This window comes from Sinohyriopsis cumingii, unplaced genomic scaffold (assembly GCF_028554795.1).
Source record: "Sinohyriopsis cumingii isolate HCF-2022 unplaced genomic scaffold, ASM2855479v2 utg002703l, whole genome shotgun sequence".
Classification (NCBI taxonomy): Eukaryota; Metazoa; Mollusca; class Bivalvia; order Unionida; family Unionidae; genus Sinohyriopsis; species Sinohyriopsis cumingii.
The window spans coordinates 87,993-105,922 of NW_028316275.1; the positions used below are offsets into that span (position 1 = coordinate 87,993).

Consider the following 17,930-nt stretch of genomic DNA (forward strand, 5'->3'; position numbering starts at 1 on the left):
TGTAGTCTGGTAGCATGAATGAGTGTATCACAGCATACAGTACTCAGGCCAGATGTCAACATAAGTGGATTATGATGTAACAATGCACTGTAAAAGATGGGTTTGTCAATACGAACATAGGATTTGTTCATTTAACAGATAGTTTCCAGTGCATTGTCTCCAAGTTTGTGGCTTCCTTTCATGGTCCCTTTGAATGTCTCCACTCCAAATCCATGATTGTATGCAAAAATTAAATAGCACACGTCTAAGATATAGATATATATATATATATATATATATATATATATATATATATATATATATATATATATATATATATATATATCTGTGTGTTCATTAAAACATTTCAATTATGGTGACATTTTTAAATATATTTTGCCAAAATTTTCTACGTGCAGGTGCAGACGAAGCAGTAAGATTTAATGACTTTTGTGTGTTCACCCCTGTGCCACTGTCTGGGAGTAGGGTTGAATCAGAGGCTGGATGGGTGGGTGGGTTTCGGCTAGAATGTGCATTAGAAAGCAGGATGGGTGGGTTTGCAGTACTAATGGCAGTTCTAGTTTATATTGAAATTTTGTATGCAAAACAGGATAAGTATCTCATAAACATTGATCTTTATCAGCAGGTGTCCTTCATATTGAGGGGTTTGATAAGGAAGGTTTCACTGTAATAATGCTGTATAAGTATCCTTCTATCTTAGATTTACTGTACCAGTTGTTTTGAGTAAATTTTTTGTTTGGTAATATTTTTAATAGAAGGAAGAATAGCCAGTGCAGCTGTACCAGACGTGTCTATTGTTGCATCTCTTTTCTCATAACATTTGCTTTATGTATCAGGAGGCTTGGCAATATTATTATTATTATTATTATTATTATTATTATTATTATTATTATTATTATTATTATTATTTCTGTGAGTTTTTTTGCAGGCTTTAACAGTTGTGTTTGTCACAGACCTTCTGCAAAGGGCTTATTCTATTCAGCTCCAAGGCCAAAAAGCAAGTGCTTAACATTTTTATGTCATTTTCATTAGTGCATTGTCAGTCAGATATTAATATTGTCACATAATCACATTTTTTTATTAATTTTTTTTTTAATTTTGATTTTGAATTATTTTCTTTTATTTGTACATGTATTTTTCTATAATGATTGACATCATTTAGGCACTCAGATATTAACATAATTATAATGATAACAATGTTAGAAGATGAAAAGTATTAAACAAAATTAAAAGTAAATAAACATTTTGTAATAAATGAACATGATAATTCATTGAGAAACTGAAATAAATTCACAAATATTATATGTTGTTAAAATCTATTAATTGATAGCATTATAAAGTTCCATTTGAATGGACTCTGTCACTTTTTCTTGACAGGTTCACGTGTATTTTAAATTATTCTTTTCCCCAGAAAATGGACAAAAATTGTAATTTTTTTACATCAAAATAATTTTGTATGTGAAGAGCCTTTCTGCTGCAACTGCAACAGTTGTCCATTGCTAAAACAAACCCCATGCTGGTGAATGATGATTGTTACACCCCCATGGACATAAGTTCCAGTGGAATCTGTAATTTAGGCATAAAACGGGGCACACAGAATATTTGTTGATCCACTTATCTATGAGTTTGAATAACACACAAAATATGGACAGATACTGTTTGGGGTGTTCTTCATTTAATATTCAGGTGCTTTTGTTTCTTAGAACAAGATTTAATAATTTACAGAAATACTCAGTCCTCATTTTCTGTGGTGAATGATAACATTTGCATGCTTTTTTTAAAGTTAAATAGTAAATCCATATCAGTATATTAAGTTTTTACCATCTTATAAAAGTTGATTATATTGCATGTTTATACCTTATCTTTTCTTAGCAGTATGTGAGATAAATACATATTACTTTTGAACTGAATGCATATTATTTGTAAATTGGATACATATTACTTTTGAGCTGAATGTAAATTACTTGTGAATAAAATGCATATTACTTTGAGCTGAATACATATTACTAGTGAACTGAATATATTATAAATTGAATGCACATTACTTTTCAACTGTGTACTGAATGCATATTCTAAACTGACATATGTCACTCATGAAGACTTGATAAGTTTGATTGCTGTAAATGTACTCATCAAGGCATTCTAATTTGCAACTGTATAAATCTTGTAAATGTTTTGCAAACTAATTTAAGCTCAATTATCTAAGGTTTGTTTGATATGCAGATATGGTACCTTATTAGTCTCTACAGATTTTTAGGTTTCTAATGTACTATAACTTAAAACAGTATTGTCACAGCCATCAGTTCAGATCTACTCCATATTAGATTTTATTAGATACATTTACTTGGTTATAGCAGGTTTTAAAAAATGATGTGCTGCAAATCAATTGCATACAACACTGGCTAGGTCCCATACAAAAGTTGCCAACATCTTTGTTCACTGTTTACTGTAGATTGGCCTCCTGGTGACTTCCATCAAAGCTACTGATATTTATTTAAGTAATGTTGTGAATTAGCTAGTTTGTCTTTGAGAGATCTTTTCACATTTACTTATGTAGTTGTGAAATCGGTTTGACTTGGAGCGATCTTTTTACATACTAGATATAAATGAGTCAGAAATCTGCAGTTGTCTCATTTTCCCTACATTGATAATTTCCTTACTAGTTCAAGACACATGTCTTAGAAATTATCACTAGCATGATCCTGTTATGGTACTTATATACTCACTTGTAAGTTGAGTCAAACAGCAAACAATTATTCTGCAATGATAGATCTGGGTCTGTGCAGTTTACATTTGGACTTGTGTTATAAGTGAGCATATATGGTATGTGGTTTGCTTAGCCCAGCAGGTAGGGCAGTGAGCTGCAATACTGGTTATACCTATCACAAAGAGACATATATTATGGTCATAATTTGCAGAGACTGAAACATTCAGATCACAGAATCATCCCTTATAGCAGCTGCCTTTTATCTTTTCAGGAAGAGATGATTCCACTGGCTGACACAAATGATATGCTTGCTGATGAAGGTTGTGACGAAGTGGAAGAGGAAGTAGATACAAGTGGTAAAGAATTATGTCAGTTTTAAGTTCACTATAACAATGGTCCCCCAGACATTTTTGATGTCATTTGTGTAAGTGTGTGTAGCATCGTAAAGTAAAAAATATTATCAATGAAATAAAAGTTTAAAAAAATAATACAATGCTGTATTTTGCATCATTGGGGATTTTCTGACTGGTCATTTCTGTTCAAAAACTACACATCCAACTTGATGCTCCACGTGTATGTGATTTTAAATGCCACAGTGGAAATGGAGGGACAATGGTCAAGTCAGGCAGAATTGATCTTTCCAAAGTGTCGTTCAAAGAAGACAGAAACTGAATCACTCTAAGAGGCACTCTGTCTCCTGCTGCTGACTTAACACCCAAATTGCCTGCAGACAGTCTACTAGTGGACACTAGATTCATGCAGTTCTGATTGTGTTGGATCAACCTGTTTCTGCAACTTGATGGATTGAAACCAAAGTTATTGTTAAAGAGGTGATGGAAAAGTTTGATCTTCAACATTTTATGGCCAAATTTCAGTTTGTCTTGGAACTATGCCCTTGCCCATTTTAAACAGCTTTTTCCACTTTCACTCTATTGGTGGTGTTGGAGGTGGGCATACCTGTCATATGGCCACTTTTTAAGTTACTTGATCATTTTATGTATTCCATACATTATGTTCATTTTCAGGGCGTTCACTTGCAGGCCATGAGGTCAGTTCAAGAGAGATGAATGTCCAGGCTCCAAATCTCCACCTACTAGGACAGCTGTTTCTTGGCTGCGGAACACGGTGGTTCTTTGATATTGTTCTGGTTCTCCAGTTGTAAGTTACATTATCTTTATATAAAATGAATTATTAAATTTCCATGCATGATTTATAGGACTGAAAATAACTTGACAAATATGGCAAATATTTTGTCTCATGGAGTGAATGATTAATTATTTTTGCATAATAATAAACATTTAATATGTGAAGGAATAAAACGTTTCACATATATAGGATGTAATTGTTATTTTCATTGTTAAACATAGATTTGAATGAATATTAGAAATAAATTCAGATATGTTTGAATATAGATTGAATTAGAATAATAGCCTTTAACTAACTGAAGACATTGCTGGTGATTTCACTGCCACATAATGAGTTTAAGACAAATTTTTAAATTTACGATTGTTACCACAATTTGATACCAGTTGTTTCAAACATGGTTTACAAGTGGTCTAAGATGTGGTTTTTGTTTTCTGTCTCACAGTAAATATTATTTAATGTCACACCATCAGCTAAGATTCTGACATTTTCTATTAATTTTCCCTCAAAATACATCATTGATCCAATTATCTAGTATGTTGTTCCATTGATATCATGTAAAATTGAAGACTTTGAAATTGAAATTTGAAGCATTACTATTGCTCTTTGACACCATTCTCATTCTTTTTCAGTGTAGCCCTGCTTATCTCCTATGCCCTGGCAGGAAGTGAGGCCTTTGCCCAGATTATTGGGATTAGGTAGCAGTCATAATGGTTATCCATAGTTGTAGCTGGAATTTATTCTCATAAATATTTTTCTTCAGGCATTAGCTTGTTGAAATACAGTTTAACCTTTGTTAAGAAGTCACCACCAGTATAAGAAGAAATAACTGGCCTTGCATGGCAGGTGACTGTTTTTGCGGGTTTATTTATTCAATCTTTAGTAGGTTTTTTTAAATTGATATTGTTAATATGGTTGCTTAATTTAAGTGATTGCTTAATTGAGGTAAACTTTTGGTTTGACTCTTTTTGCAGAATTCACCCATTACAAGTTGGTTCATGAATAGATGAAACTGAAAGATATGCTGTTTAGAATTAACTCTCTACCTGATCTGTCATTTTCGTAATACAGATGCATCAGTTATTACTCCATAGAATGTTTATTTTGTTAACAACAAGAGATATATGCTGATGTCTTTTACCTCTCTGCTTATTGGGGAACAGGCTAACCACATATACACTTTTCTATGTTATGCCGAGTTTTCATTATAGTTGCGGAATATGGACCAGTGATTCAAGATTGCAGATATTTTGTCACAATCAAAATTATATTTTAACTTAATATTTCTTATGAAATCTTGCATTTATGATTTGATTGTAAGCATCTTCTACCAAGTTCCATATTGAGTTTCTACAAATATGGATTGCCTTTCTTTGGTCAGAGGGGCCCCGAGTGGCAGAGTGGTCTAAAGCGCTCACTGTTCCGGATCACTGCCATTTCACCTCTGCCTGTGTGGGTTCGAGTCCAAGGCTCGGCTAGTGTGGGTACGTGGGAAAGCCTGCCAGTAGCTTCTCGTTGGTCGGTGGTTCTTCCCTGGGTTTTCCAGGGTTCTTCCTCCACCAGTTATACTGGCCACCATGTATAGACTGTCTTGTGCTGAAAAATGTCGTTAAACCCGAGAACAACAACAACAACAAAAATCTTTGATCAGAAGTGTAGAATTTTGGAAACCTTTTGGGGTTAGCCTGCATGAAACAAACTGAACTATTGCCTGTCATGTCTTTTGATGTCCAAGTACTCCAGTGCCAGGTTTTCCATGGTTTACTCCATCCATATCCATGAAATCACTGAAAATAGGTTACCCAATGAATTTACACATGCCAAAGTCTTTGTGAAACTCAATTCTTACCATATTTACTCCTATAAGTCGAATCAAACTGCAAAAAACATGGACCCTGATTTTTCATTGCATAATGCACTTGCAGATCTGAGTCTTTGATGCATGTCCTTACTCCTACCAAATAGCAGAGACCCAAATCTGACAGCATATTATTCAGTTGCAAATCTGGGTCTGTTGAGTTTGCAGTTGGACTCTAAGTATAAGCAACTATAAATACTAATATTTAAGTATTGGTAATTTTCTATACAACCTTCTCTCAATACAGCCATTTCCAGGTGATCCCAGTGTTTGTATGGGTGCTGACATTCTTTATTTTATTTGCGCTACAATTGATACAGCCCATTGTCTCCATACTTACCTTCTTCAAGGGATCTCTGCTTTTAGGGACAGTAAGTAATAACTTATTTTGATATCTCTATAATGTTCTATACTTTTAGTTAGTGCATGTGCACTATTACAGTCTATTAAATAACTCCACATATAAGCGAAATCTGTCTTAAAATGCTAGAAGTTACAGATAGAGTAATATTTTCCAATTTTATATTAATTCACTTGTCAGTTAAATACTTACAAGACTGGTGAAGTTCCATAGTTTGTTAATGACTTGTTCTGCATCATGAGAACAAATTTTGTTTTTCCATTATATTTTAAACTGAGCAAGTATTTGCACAATCATTGCTCGTAGCATTATTACATGTAAAACAAAGGGAACATACTATTCAGGAACTTCGTCACAAAAAGTGATTGAACTGCCATAGGTTCTTTTCATTAATACATTATAGGGGACTTTTTAAAACTCCTATCTGGGATCAAGTTATCTCCCCCCATAATCACTGATCTTTCCACCATACATCCAAAATGAATATGCAGCCTCTCTTCAGTGTTTCCCCTTTTATTATGTCTGATATAATTACTTGTCATTAAACATGTAGAAATGCAGAGATGTATTATGTCATAAACATTAGCTATTATAATCAGTCCAGTCTCTCCTCACATGAAAACATTCACAATTAATTTAATTTTTGTGTCCAGACAATTTTCCTTTTGAAATATCAAAACAACTAAAAATTAAGAATATACCCTAAATGGTTCTGAAAAGAAATCAAGGCAAAGGTCTGCAAGAATGAAGTCAAAGCAAAGGTCTGCAAGAAAGCATTGGTAGCGTCTGCACGGTGGCCAATAGTAAGAAATAATGGGGCATAACTAACTCTGATTTCTGCTGGATGTGTTCTAATTTTGGTTTCCATGTGAAACATATTTACCATTCAATATGCCAACAAGTATTCATTTGAAGCCAGATTTTTTTCTTATTCTTTGTTTCAGTTAGCAATTGGCATTCATATTGAGCAGATTAGAATTTTCACCGTGGAAAATAAATCAAGAAGCAGACAGAAACTTGAAATATCTTCTGAGATACTTACATTTGTTTGATTTAACAGATCTATAATATACTAATCATGACCTTGATTTTAAATTGGCTAGCAATTTTAGATAAAGAATTATCTGTAGCAGTTTATATTTGTGTTAAAATTTAAAAATTGTGGTAGTCCATACAGTGCTTATATAGTTTTAATTTCAGGTGATTATAACATTATGTGTTGGGTCTTCCATTCATCGTGAGATTCACAATGACTTCACCCAGTCAGGTGCTCCCTTTTTGATGGGAACTGTTGCATTAGGTAAGAGTTGTAAGAATATGGAAATCTTAATAGAATAATTTATTATATTTAGCTTTCAGTGACTTTTAAAGTGACCGTATGCATCTTGGCATGAGGCCTAAATACTGGCACTGACATGATGTAATAAATACTTTAAACTGAATTATGTCTCATACATTCTCTAGCACTTATTCACCCCAAATAATCTGCTACCGCAGGCAGGGTTTGCAATATAACTTTACACTGAAGTGTCATTGACTCTTTGGACTGAAATTGGTAAGAGTGAAAAATTGAAGATTACAAATCAAAATCTTCAACCCAAGAGTCATGAGAATGACATAAAGAAAGAAAACTCACTTTTAAAACTCATTTAAATTTATTGTCAAATTATTATTAGAGGTTCACAAGAATGACAGATTGTTTCATTGCAAGCACTTAAAATGAATAAAACGACTGATCAAACAGACTTATCACAGATTTCTTGGAAATAATTTTAGAGCAGTAGATCTTGAGTTCCTTTGTGGCACTCTTGCTTGAGTTCTGGACTGTGTGTACCATGCTAGGGGAATGTAATTATTGCAGCTTATAACAATACACAAGAAATATGTCGCAACCTTTACTACTTTCAAATAACTCTTATTTGTCCATCAAATTTCCAAAATCACTTGCAGGAAGCACTTCATATTTATAAATATTCATCAAAGTGTGTTAAACACAGAAATTTATTCTGATGGATTTATTGTGTTTTGCAGGTGGTGTAGTTAACACCATGCCTTTCATGTACAGCAAGATTAGTCCTTCAAAAGACCAGATTCAGGGCTACAGATTAGCTGTTGTCCTTGGTTTAGCTACATGTACATTGCTCAACATTCTCTGGTAAGTACCAAGGGACGGCTTGGGTTATGGAAAGTAAATTGTAAAACATTTATCATATTACTATGCGAAATAGTGTATACAGCCCTTATCTTTACTTAGCAGTCATCTCATCTTAGTGGCCATTCCCATTAACATGAAATTTCCTCCTAAACATCAGGTACTAAGCAGCCACCTGCTTTTGATGGTCAGTGGCCAAATGTTTCATAACCAGACAGTGGTTTCTTAAAACTTATCAACATACAAATGATGCATTTGTTTTTCCAAGAAGGACATTTTTGTTGAAAGATTGTTTTGATGTAATGCAATGCATTAACATGTAAAGAGAATGCAATACATGTAATGTCACTTTTCTTTTTCCTTTTTAAACCTAGATAATTACATTTTTATTTCTTCTTTGCAATGTCCAGAAATTGGATTGGCCATGCCTTGTAGAGTTATATTTGTCTGCATCATTTGACATTTGTCATGGAGACTTGTGCTTTACATTTTTTGTAATATGATAAAAAACAAAGCTCACAAGCAGCAGCCACCCCCACCTTAGTATCAAAAAGATGTTTATTATCAAACCCAAACTGATTTAATTTTGAGTGTTTTTATTTGTGCTGTTACGTATATCTGAATTAATTTATATTTTAATTTTATTGTTTGTCATCTTTAAATTTTTTATATTCTTTTACATGCTGTGATAATATAATCTTATTTATTTGATTGGAAAATAGTTTGACCTTGACTGTTCATTTGTAAACACTTAAAGCCGACCTAGTTCCCATCCTAAATTCAAAATTAGTAACAGCCATGTGAACAAGTTCTTTTTTTTATTTGTTTTTATTGTGAGAATAATGAGGGTGAGATCAAGGCTGTATTGGATACATGACCCTAAACTTCTAAATAGTGTTAGTGAAGTAAACAACTTTTTAAAATTTTATTCTTAGAGTAAAATGATTGGTTTTTGTCAGGGCCATGTTGAGAGTTCGTGATGTAAACATGATCATGTGATCCTCATACAGGCATGCATTCTGCACCTCAGAATTACTGCATGACCATTGTTTTAGAGAAATAATCTCGGTCTGGGCTTAAAACACTTGATGTCAGGTCGTTTTCTTCTGTTATGACTAGTTTTCAAGTTATATGTTAATTTTTCTTAACATTATTTGGATTCCAAAAGATTAATTTGTTTCTCTGGAAATATTTGTGTGCTCATACAGAATTCTTGAACAAAGACATTTCTTAAAAATTTATTAGGATTTCCAACACCGGAGTGTTATTTCTTGTATTTCTACAAGGAACTGTAGACAATAGCACTCTGTAGGATACAGCATACATCATCACCTTCCATCTTGGATTCTTTGTTGGGACTCAGACTTGAATTCATTAGAACATTTCATTATTAGGACTTCTAAAATTGTATTCGTGGATTAGTCTTGGATTATTTTTGGATTTGATTCTTAAAACATTCTTGGATTATTTTTGGATTTGTAACATTTTTCAAAGCTTGTTGTTTTCACTCTTTCTTTTGTTACTGTTTATTCAAGCCTAAACACGTAACATAAGAGTGCATTCATGAGATCTATAATTAAAAGCAATTATCTCTCCATGAAAAAAATACGCAGTTAAAAAAAAACTAAGTTGTCATTTTTGGTAAACTATAGACAGTTTTGCAAAAGATAAGGAATAAAATCTCTTTCCTTAATGGCAAATGTTGTTTGCTAGCTTGGTCAAGTATGTGGTACATGTATTTCATAATTTTGACATTGGGTAACATGGGTAAAGGTAATTAATAACATTAAAATTATTGTGTAATTTATTCACATGTGTACGTGTCCACCATTGATTTCACTTTGGTTACTTGGACTATATTGATCGATGGAGGCTGTTTATACAGTGATTTCATGACTAGAGGTCACTTTGTACCATGTTGTTAGGTAGTCGATGGCCTTATTCTGATTGGCTTTATGCAAATTATTTACATTGATTGCTAATTTGCATGTATTCATGCATGGTTAGACCAGGTTAGAATGGTCTGTTTAACACATTTTTAAAAAAGGATTTATCCTTATTTTGTCTTTATTAGATTTTAAATTTAGTTATAAGGATAGACAAACTTATGAACAAAAAGAACCACTGTGTAAGCTTAAAATATGATTTTGGATTATACAGTTTATATAGTATTTTTTCAATTCATTGTTCGATGAACGTAAAAAATAAATTGTCATTCCTTATTTGTATTTTGACTTTGAAAATGGGCTCTGCTGTTCAAGTCTGTTTTGAGACATCACCTGTTTTGGTTGATCACTTTTTGTTGGGAGTCAAGAAAGGGTGTTCTCTTAAGAAGATTTTAATGTATTATTAATAATTATAATGTTAATTATATTCAGTACATGACAAAAACCAGGTTTGAATCATTAACCTGCATTCAGAGGTCACTTCTATTCACAAGCCATTTGGATCTTTTCTCATGGGTGGCTGCTCTAAACAGGTTTGACTAGTTTTTTTCTTCTAGGTTTCTTGGTTGCCAATTTTTGTGAATATAGTGGTTGCTATAAAACCAAATGAGATATGGCGGCTGAGTGGTTAACATACTGACTCATGACTGAAAGGGTGCAGGTTCTGATCCTACCATCAGACTAGCCAGAGTCAGCTACCATGGTGTGTCCTTGGGCAAGGCACTTTACTCCAATTACCTTAGCACAAAATAACCTACTTGTGTTGGTGTGCAGTAAAGCACCAAAGCAGACAAGCAACAAATTTAAAGATCTAATGAACAATGATCTTTCTGTGGAAATAATAGGACACCTTTTTTCAGTCTATTAATTATTGTACAGATGAAATGAAAAACCATCAAGATTAATTAATAAATTCATTATGATTCAGAAACTGATCATGCTGCACTTACTGCATTGTAATAGTTAAATGATGCTGAAATATTCGCAGAATCAGGTTAAAATTCAAAATTGTTCTAGTAGTGATGCATAATATCAAATTAAATAAACGAACGCAGCACAATATTGTATCAGTCCTCAGCAACAAAATTCCTATACATCTCTCACCTTAATTTATTCTGCAACAAAGTAGCAGTTTAACAAAGCACAAATTTAACAGCTTCCATTATTTTAGAAAGTTGCATGAGTCATGGAAAATATTTGCATTCTTTCATTTCAGGTGTTTGGCAGTGCTTGACATTGTTCCTCAGCTTAGAGTAGAATCATGTGATCAGGGATTCTGCTATAACAACATATCCCTACAAAGGTTAGTCCTGTAGTTTACCTGAGGATGAAGATGCCTTTGTAATTAATGCTAATCTTTTTATTTTTTTCATTATTTATGTTTGGCAGGAACACCAAAGTTCATGACATTGTAAAATCTTTCAGGATATCCAGATCACTTAGAACTGGAGGTTTCCTATATGATAAAATCATTAAAGAAATGTGTGTCACGATAATAATTAACATATGTATTTGACAGTTACAGTTATGGGATAATTACAGTTGGTTATGGGCAAGTGAAGCGATTAAATGATGGTTTCATTACATAAAAGAAACAAATGCACAGCATCAGCATAGTACTCAACGTATCAACTGATCATACATGGGTGTTTATAATACACAAATGTTTCAACATTTATTTTTCATCCTGCTTAAGTGAAAAGCAAGGAATGTAAGTCATATTATTATGGATATATAAATTGACAAAAGTTGATTACCTTAAACTTCCTGTAAATACAATAAAAAGTTACATAAGCCAGCTTATCAAAATTGTCAAATGTTGCCTTTCATAATCAGGTGAGTGACATGAAATCCATTTGAGCTTCCTGTTTTAAATATCTTTAAATTGCAGATAATACTTTTAAGTATTAAAACTTTACAACAAAAATATGGGGGAATAAGATGATTTATTTTAGAAACAAACAGCATATAAATGTTGTGTCATACTGAAAAATATTGATAGTTTTCTTTTGTTTTGATATTTATGTAAATGGGTCACTAATTAGAGTTAATATGATTGCATCATATTTGTATTTGATGAAGTAGCTTTTCCAAGGGTTGATAGTGTTAGATATAAAACATAAATTAGGAGTGGGGATCATCCATCCACTTGATGACTTTTTTGAATGTGATTGTGCTCAAATTATGTGAACATTTACATTTTGTATTTGTCTTTGTTATATTTTTATTTATAATTAATCCTAATTTTATTTCACTTTAGTGCAGAAGAGCATGGTGAAATTTCAACTATTCCACTCACAGAGGTAGGACTTGTTGTTTATTACTATGAAAGCTAATTATCTACTTGTTACTTGTTGTTACTTTATATTGTAAGTCTAGCTATTTTTATGTTAATATGATTTTTACATACATACATGTCAGGCGAAGAACTGAACTATATAATTGTCTGTTTCTTGAATGCTATGCTTAGCAAATGTACTAGTACACAAATTGAAAATGGTATATATATGCATGATTTATCTGCCCATTACCTGTTATCTTGTGCTTGTTTCAAGGGTTTTCACCCACATCATATCACCTTTCCTTCATATAACATTCTACAAAGCAATGTCCCATTTTCCAAGACTCTGTGCCTATTTTCTAGGATTTTTTCTTATAGCCTACTGTAAAGATGCCAGCCTTTCCAGATTTTGCAAAATTATTATTAAAAAATGTTTGTTGAAATAATGCATTCTGAATTATGCTGATGAAATATTTGAAAAACAACATTTTTAGATACCTGACATTACAGATAAAAATCCTGCTTTCATGCATATTACTTAGGTGAAATTAAACGGTAAGATTTTACATGTGCACCTTATATATAGGTAGCCAGCTACTTTGACAAGTGTTCAGTTAGGAGGTTTACACAAGTTTGCATGGAATATCAAAAATAATTTTATAGGAATACTACGAAGAGACAAAGAGATTCTCTTTTTGCAATGGCATCAAATGATTCAAACATAGCACCCCAGAGCATCAGGTGCCACAAAATGTTGTGCATCACTTACATTAAAACTTGTATGGGAAATGGTTTTGGGTAATAATTCAGAAATGTTGTTGATATGTTAACACAGAAAGCTCAATTTTACTCTTGGATGCAAAAACTGTAGGACCTGTACAGTAGAAATGCACATCAATTCAGCTGATAATATGGCAGCTGTATGGGCAGAAGCCATGAAAATGGCTGCCAGGCATGTAATTACTGGCATTACTAAATCTTGTTACATTTGTGTTTTCATTTTGTATTGGTATTGCTGAAGTCCACATCAATCTAAGTCATTTACAAAGTTCTTTCGTATGTTTCTCTTCTTGTTTTCCTGTGTTTCATGGTAGAACTATTTTCAAAATTCAGTCATTTTTCCTTACATGTTATTACTTTATTGTTTCCTTTGCATGTTATTACACCCATCAAAAAGGAATACATTAATTTTGCAATTGATAATATTTTAAAATCTTAGATTAGATGTACAAGCTAAAATAATGTTTTATATTTTCAAGCTATACTCCTAGCAGCTTGTATCCTCCTACAAAATTTAAAATCGAATATCATTAAAGATATAAAAACGCACAAAATTTACTCATTTCATTCATTGATTTACAATTTATAAGTCATTTGTCACCAGATGGTCCCTAACATTGTCTTTCACTAAATCATTATGATTTCTAGCTGGTATGAAATAACAGTTGTATCAATCTTATATACAGTATGGCTGCCATGGCAGCCATCTTTGTGATCTTTTTGTTGCTATTTCTTCTGAATAAATAATCATTTTGGTGTGTAGTTTATATATATAATGGCTTGAAATTAGCATTAATCCAAGATAAGTAAATTTGCAGACAGTTCACATTATGACCCAAGTTGTGACAAGTCCATTGGATCAGGGGGCCCTTGGTGGCCACCTGATATAAGTTGTTAGCCTTTAAATATGTCACCAATGTCCATGTGAGTTTGAGTATTGGCTAAACCAACACCGGTATGTAAGCTTGCCAGTATCGTCCCATGAGTCGTCAGTTCTTCCCAGGGTTTTTCTTTGATTCTTCCAAATATACTGACCACCATGTAAAGCCCATCAGTTGCTGAAAAATGGCATAAAACCACAAACTACAAATGTTCCCTTGGATCAGACAATGTCTGATGGCTGCTATCATAAGTTTACAAGTGGAGCATGGTGTTGGATGTATCTAATAAAATATGGGATGGCAGTTCCCTTTTATTGGTAATTGACCTGCTTATGTATTATATTGAATACCTGCCAAGAACCTGCATTTGACATACATTGAATGCTCATGGCAGAAATGACCATGTGGTTTTTTTGTGTGTGCAATAAGTACATAAGAGTGCTGATCATTAGAACTATCAACATACACACAGAACTAGCTAGGAACTCAGGACCAATACACTGATGTTCATACTGATAATTTAAAATGATCATAGGGTATTGGGCTAAAACTTGACTAATCAAATAGGTCTTGTTGGTTGACTCTATGAATGAAGCAGAATTATACCAAATAACAAGATTTTTAATACATATTTGTTGATAAGCATTCACTGCCCTGTTCGGCAACAATTGAAAAGATGTGGAAGTTCCTGCAGGGTGTGCAAGTTCCATCAAAATGACAGAAATGATAACAAGAAAGAGCAAGATTGTAAATATGATCAAGGAAGTGATTAAGTACAATCAGTCCTAGAAAACAAATATGAATAACAGAACTATGACTTAGAAAAGGATATGATATTCTGCACAGATTAATCAGAGATGTACAAAAATGTTCAGATCAGTGAAATTTAAGCAGGATAAGTAAAAATGATATTTTAGTGATCCTGTGGATCAGTGTGAAAATCAATTTATAGCTCAGCACTTTTTGATGGTTTTAGTTGATCTTGATACATTATGGTTTTTATGGATTTTGGCACATGCTGGTTTTTGTGGATCTTGGCACATTATGGTTTTGTGGACCTTGGCACATGCTGGTTTTTGTGGATCTTGGCACATTATGGTTTCTATGGATCTTGGCACATGCTGGTTTTTGTGGATCTTGGCACGTTAATGGTTTTGTGGACCTTGGCACATGCTGGTTTTTGTGGATCTTGGCACATTATGGTTTTTATGGATCTTGGCACATGATGGTTTGGTGGACCTTGGTCCTTGATGGTTTTTGTTGATCTCAGCAAATTATAGTTTTTGTGGATCTCTAATGTGGCAGAAAAACTGACCTTTTGTTAATACAGTGTATGATCTCAGCTATGATAAAAAGAAATGAGGGAGACTACACATTTGAAGGGAAAATTAATGGCAGTAAAAAGTACCTAGTACATGATACAGGATATACATTTTACCAAAGGTAGTATAAGGCACCATTACAAGATTTACATATGGCAAAATGCAGTATAAAGTACCATTACAATATATACAGATGGCAAAAGGTATTATAAAGTACCATTACAATATATACAGATGGCAAAAGGTATTATGAGGTACCATTACAAGATTTACATATGGCAAAATGCAGTATAAAGTACCTATTCGAGATATACAGATGGCAAAAGGCAGTATAAAGTACATATTCAAGATATACAGATGGCAAAAGGCAATATCTGGTACCATTTCAAGATATACAGATGGCAAAAGGTATTATGAGGTACCATTACAAGATATACAGATGGCAAAAGGTATTATGAGGTACCATTACAAGATTTACATAGGGCAAAAGGCAGTATAAAGTACATATTCAAGATATACAGATGGCAAAAGGCAGTATAAAGTACATATTCAAGATATAAAGATGGCAAAAGGCAGTATAAAGTACCAATAAATACAGTATACACAGATGGCAAAAGGCAGTATAAAGTACATATTCAAGATATACAGATGGCAAAAGGCAGTATAAAGTAACAATAAATACAATATACGCAGATGGCAAAAGGCAGTATAAATTACATATTCAAGATATACAGATGGCAAAAGGCAGTATACAGTACCAATAAATACAATATACACAGATGGCAAAATCAGCAAGTCAGCAATGTTTCAGCAGCACTTGAATAATATTGAAGCATGTGCCAGAGAAATGAATTGCCAATTGCTACAGTGTGAGTCAACTACATTATACTATTTGGAATATCCATTTATCACATGACATTGTTATATTCACCTATTTAATATTTCTTGTACATTTAATGTCTGATTATGTATGACACAAAGACAATCCAGAATGATTTCATGATTACAAGGCAAATACATACTTTATTTACTCGTGTTTAAGATGGATCCAACTGCAAACTGCATAAAACCAGATCTGCCATTGCATAATGTGCCAGCAGGTCTGAGTCTATTCAGTACATACAGAAACCCTGTTCTGCTGGCACATTATGCAATGACAGATCAGGGTCAATGTTGAATGCAATTAGACCTGACTTGGATTTGATTATATATGGTGATGTTCAGATGAGAAGCGTGTAAGTATCAAAACTTCCCTAAACCAGTCCCTCTGTGATGCAGTATCCCATTAACCCAGTATTTTCTATAACCCAGTACCCTTTATAAATGCAGACTGACAAAAAATGTAGCACATTGAGATAATAATCAAAGCTCATAATACTGGATACTGCTATAAAATGGATAAAGGTTTGGTCCTTGGCATGTGTCTTTGAGAGAAGGTTTTGCTTTTCTTTAGTCCTGTCACTACACTATTCTGCCATTTATTCAGTAACATAAGCAGTTTTCCTTACAACACAAATTGACTCCTTATTTATCCTTCGTTTTGTCACCAAAGCTCACAAGGCAGAAATTGTTCCACTAATTTAATAATTTTTAAAAAAGAGAAAAAGCTCCTATTTACTGGTAATTTCCTTTATACAGGAAGCCTACCACACTTAAAAATTATTTTTATATTATTCACCAGATTAGGATTTAAATATTTAATAACTTTTTTCTTCAGATGATACATAGATACTACCCATCTTTTGGATGGGTGGCCATCTTGGTGGAACTGTTCATCATTGTCAGTATTACAGTGTCTTACTTAACTATAGGAGCAGTACTACATCATACATGTAAGTTTGACTAGATAAAGAATCCATCATAGATATCTGCTTTTCCATTCTCCTCCTGGGCTACCCCTACCTCCATCCCACCCCCTGTGGCTGAATTCAGGATTCAAGACCAACAGTGTCACCTATGTTTCCATCTTATAACATTGTACCAATCAGTGAAGATGGAGGAAAATTTATATAGTGGAGTCAATATTACCTACAAAAATAAGGTCCAAGCACAGATACATTGCCATTCAAATGCATGGGAAATTGACTCTCATTAAAAGTTAAGAAAAATTACTATATATTGTAATGATAAAAATTCTGCAACTAGTGAACACATCAGTCCATCACATAATCTCTTTCTGGAAACAGGCTGATCACCATGTAATGTAGAGATAAATTACTAAGCACAGCATCTCTCAGTCTGGAAACAGGTTGATCACCATGTAATTTTGAGATAAAGTACTAAACACAGCATCTCTCAGTCTGGAAACAGCTTATCACCATGTGATTTTGAGATAAATTACTAAGCACAGCAGCCATAGTGACAACATTGATGGTTTCAACATGTGCACTTTCCTATGCAACAGAAAAAAGGACATCGTATTTGTACAAAAATCACATGAATCCAGTCTAACTGTAAGGCATAGGTACCGTATATAACCACATAGGAATCCAATCTAAC

At 33.2% G+C, this 17,930-nt stretch overlaps 1 protein-coding gene across 3 annotated transcripts in view; it reads left to right on the forward strand.

Moving 5' to 3' along the window:
* Positions 1–17,930, forward strand: part of LOC149770105 (uncharacterized) — a 46,820-nt gene that overhangs the window by 8,576 nt on the left and 20,314 nt on the right. For all 3 annotated transcript variants that reach the window (XM_089949383.1, XM_089949384.1, XM_089949385.1), the window contains 10 exons: positions 929–1,001; positions 2,983–3,063; positions 3,733–3,865; positions 4,483–4,548; positions 5,956–6,079; positions 7,270–7,369; positions 8,101–8,224; positions 11,384–11,470; positions 12,428–12,470; positions 17,149–17,263. In XM_089949383.1, coding sequence (XP_089805509.1) covers positions 929–1,001; positions 2,983–3,063; positions 3,733–3,865; positions 4,483–4,548; positions 5,956–6,079; positions 7,270–7,369; positions 8,101–8,224; positions 11,384–11,470; positions 12,428–12,470; positions 17,149–17,263 — 946 coding nt within the window. The remainder of the gene's footprint in view (positions 1–928; positions 1,002–2,982; positions 3,064–3,732; positions 3,866–4,482; positions 4,549–5,955; positions 6,080–7,269; positions 7,370–8,100; positions 8,225–11,383; positions 11,471–12,427; positions 12,471–17,148; positions 17,264–17,930) is intronic.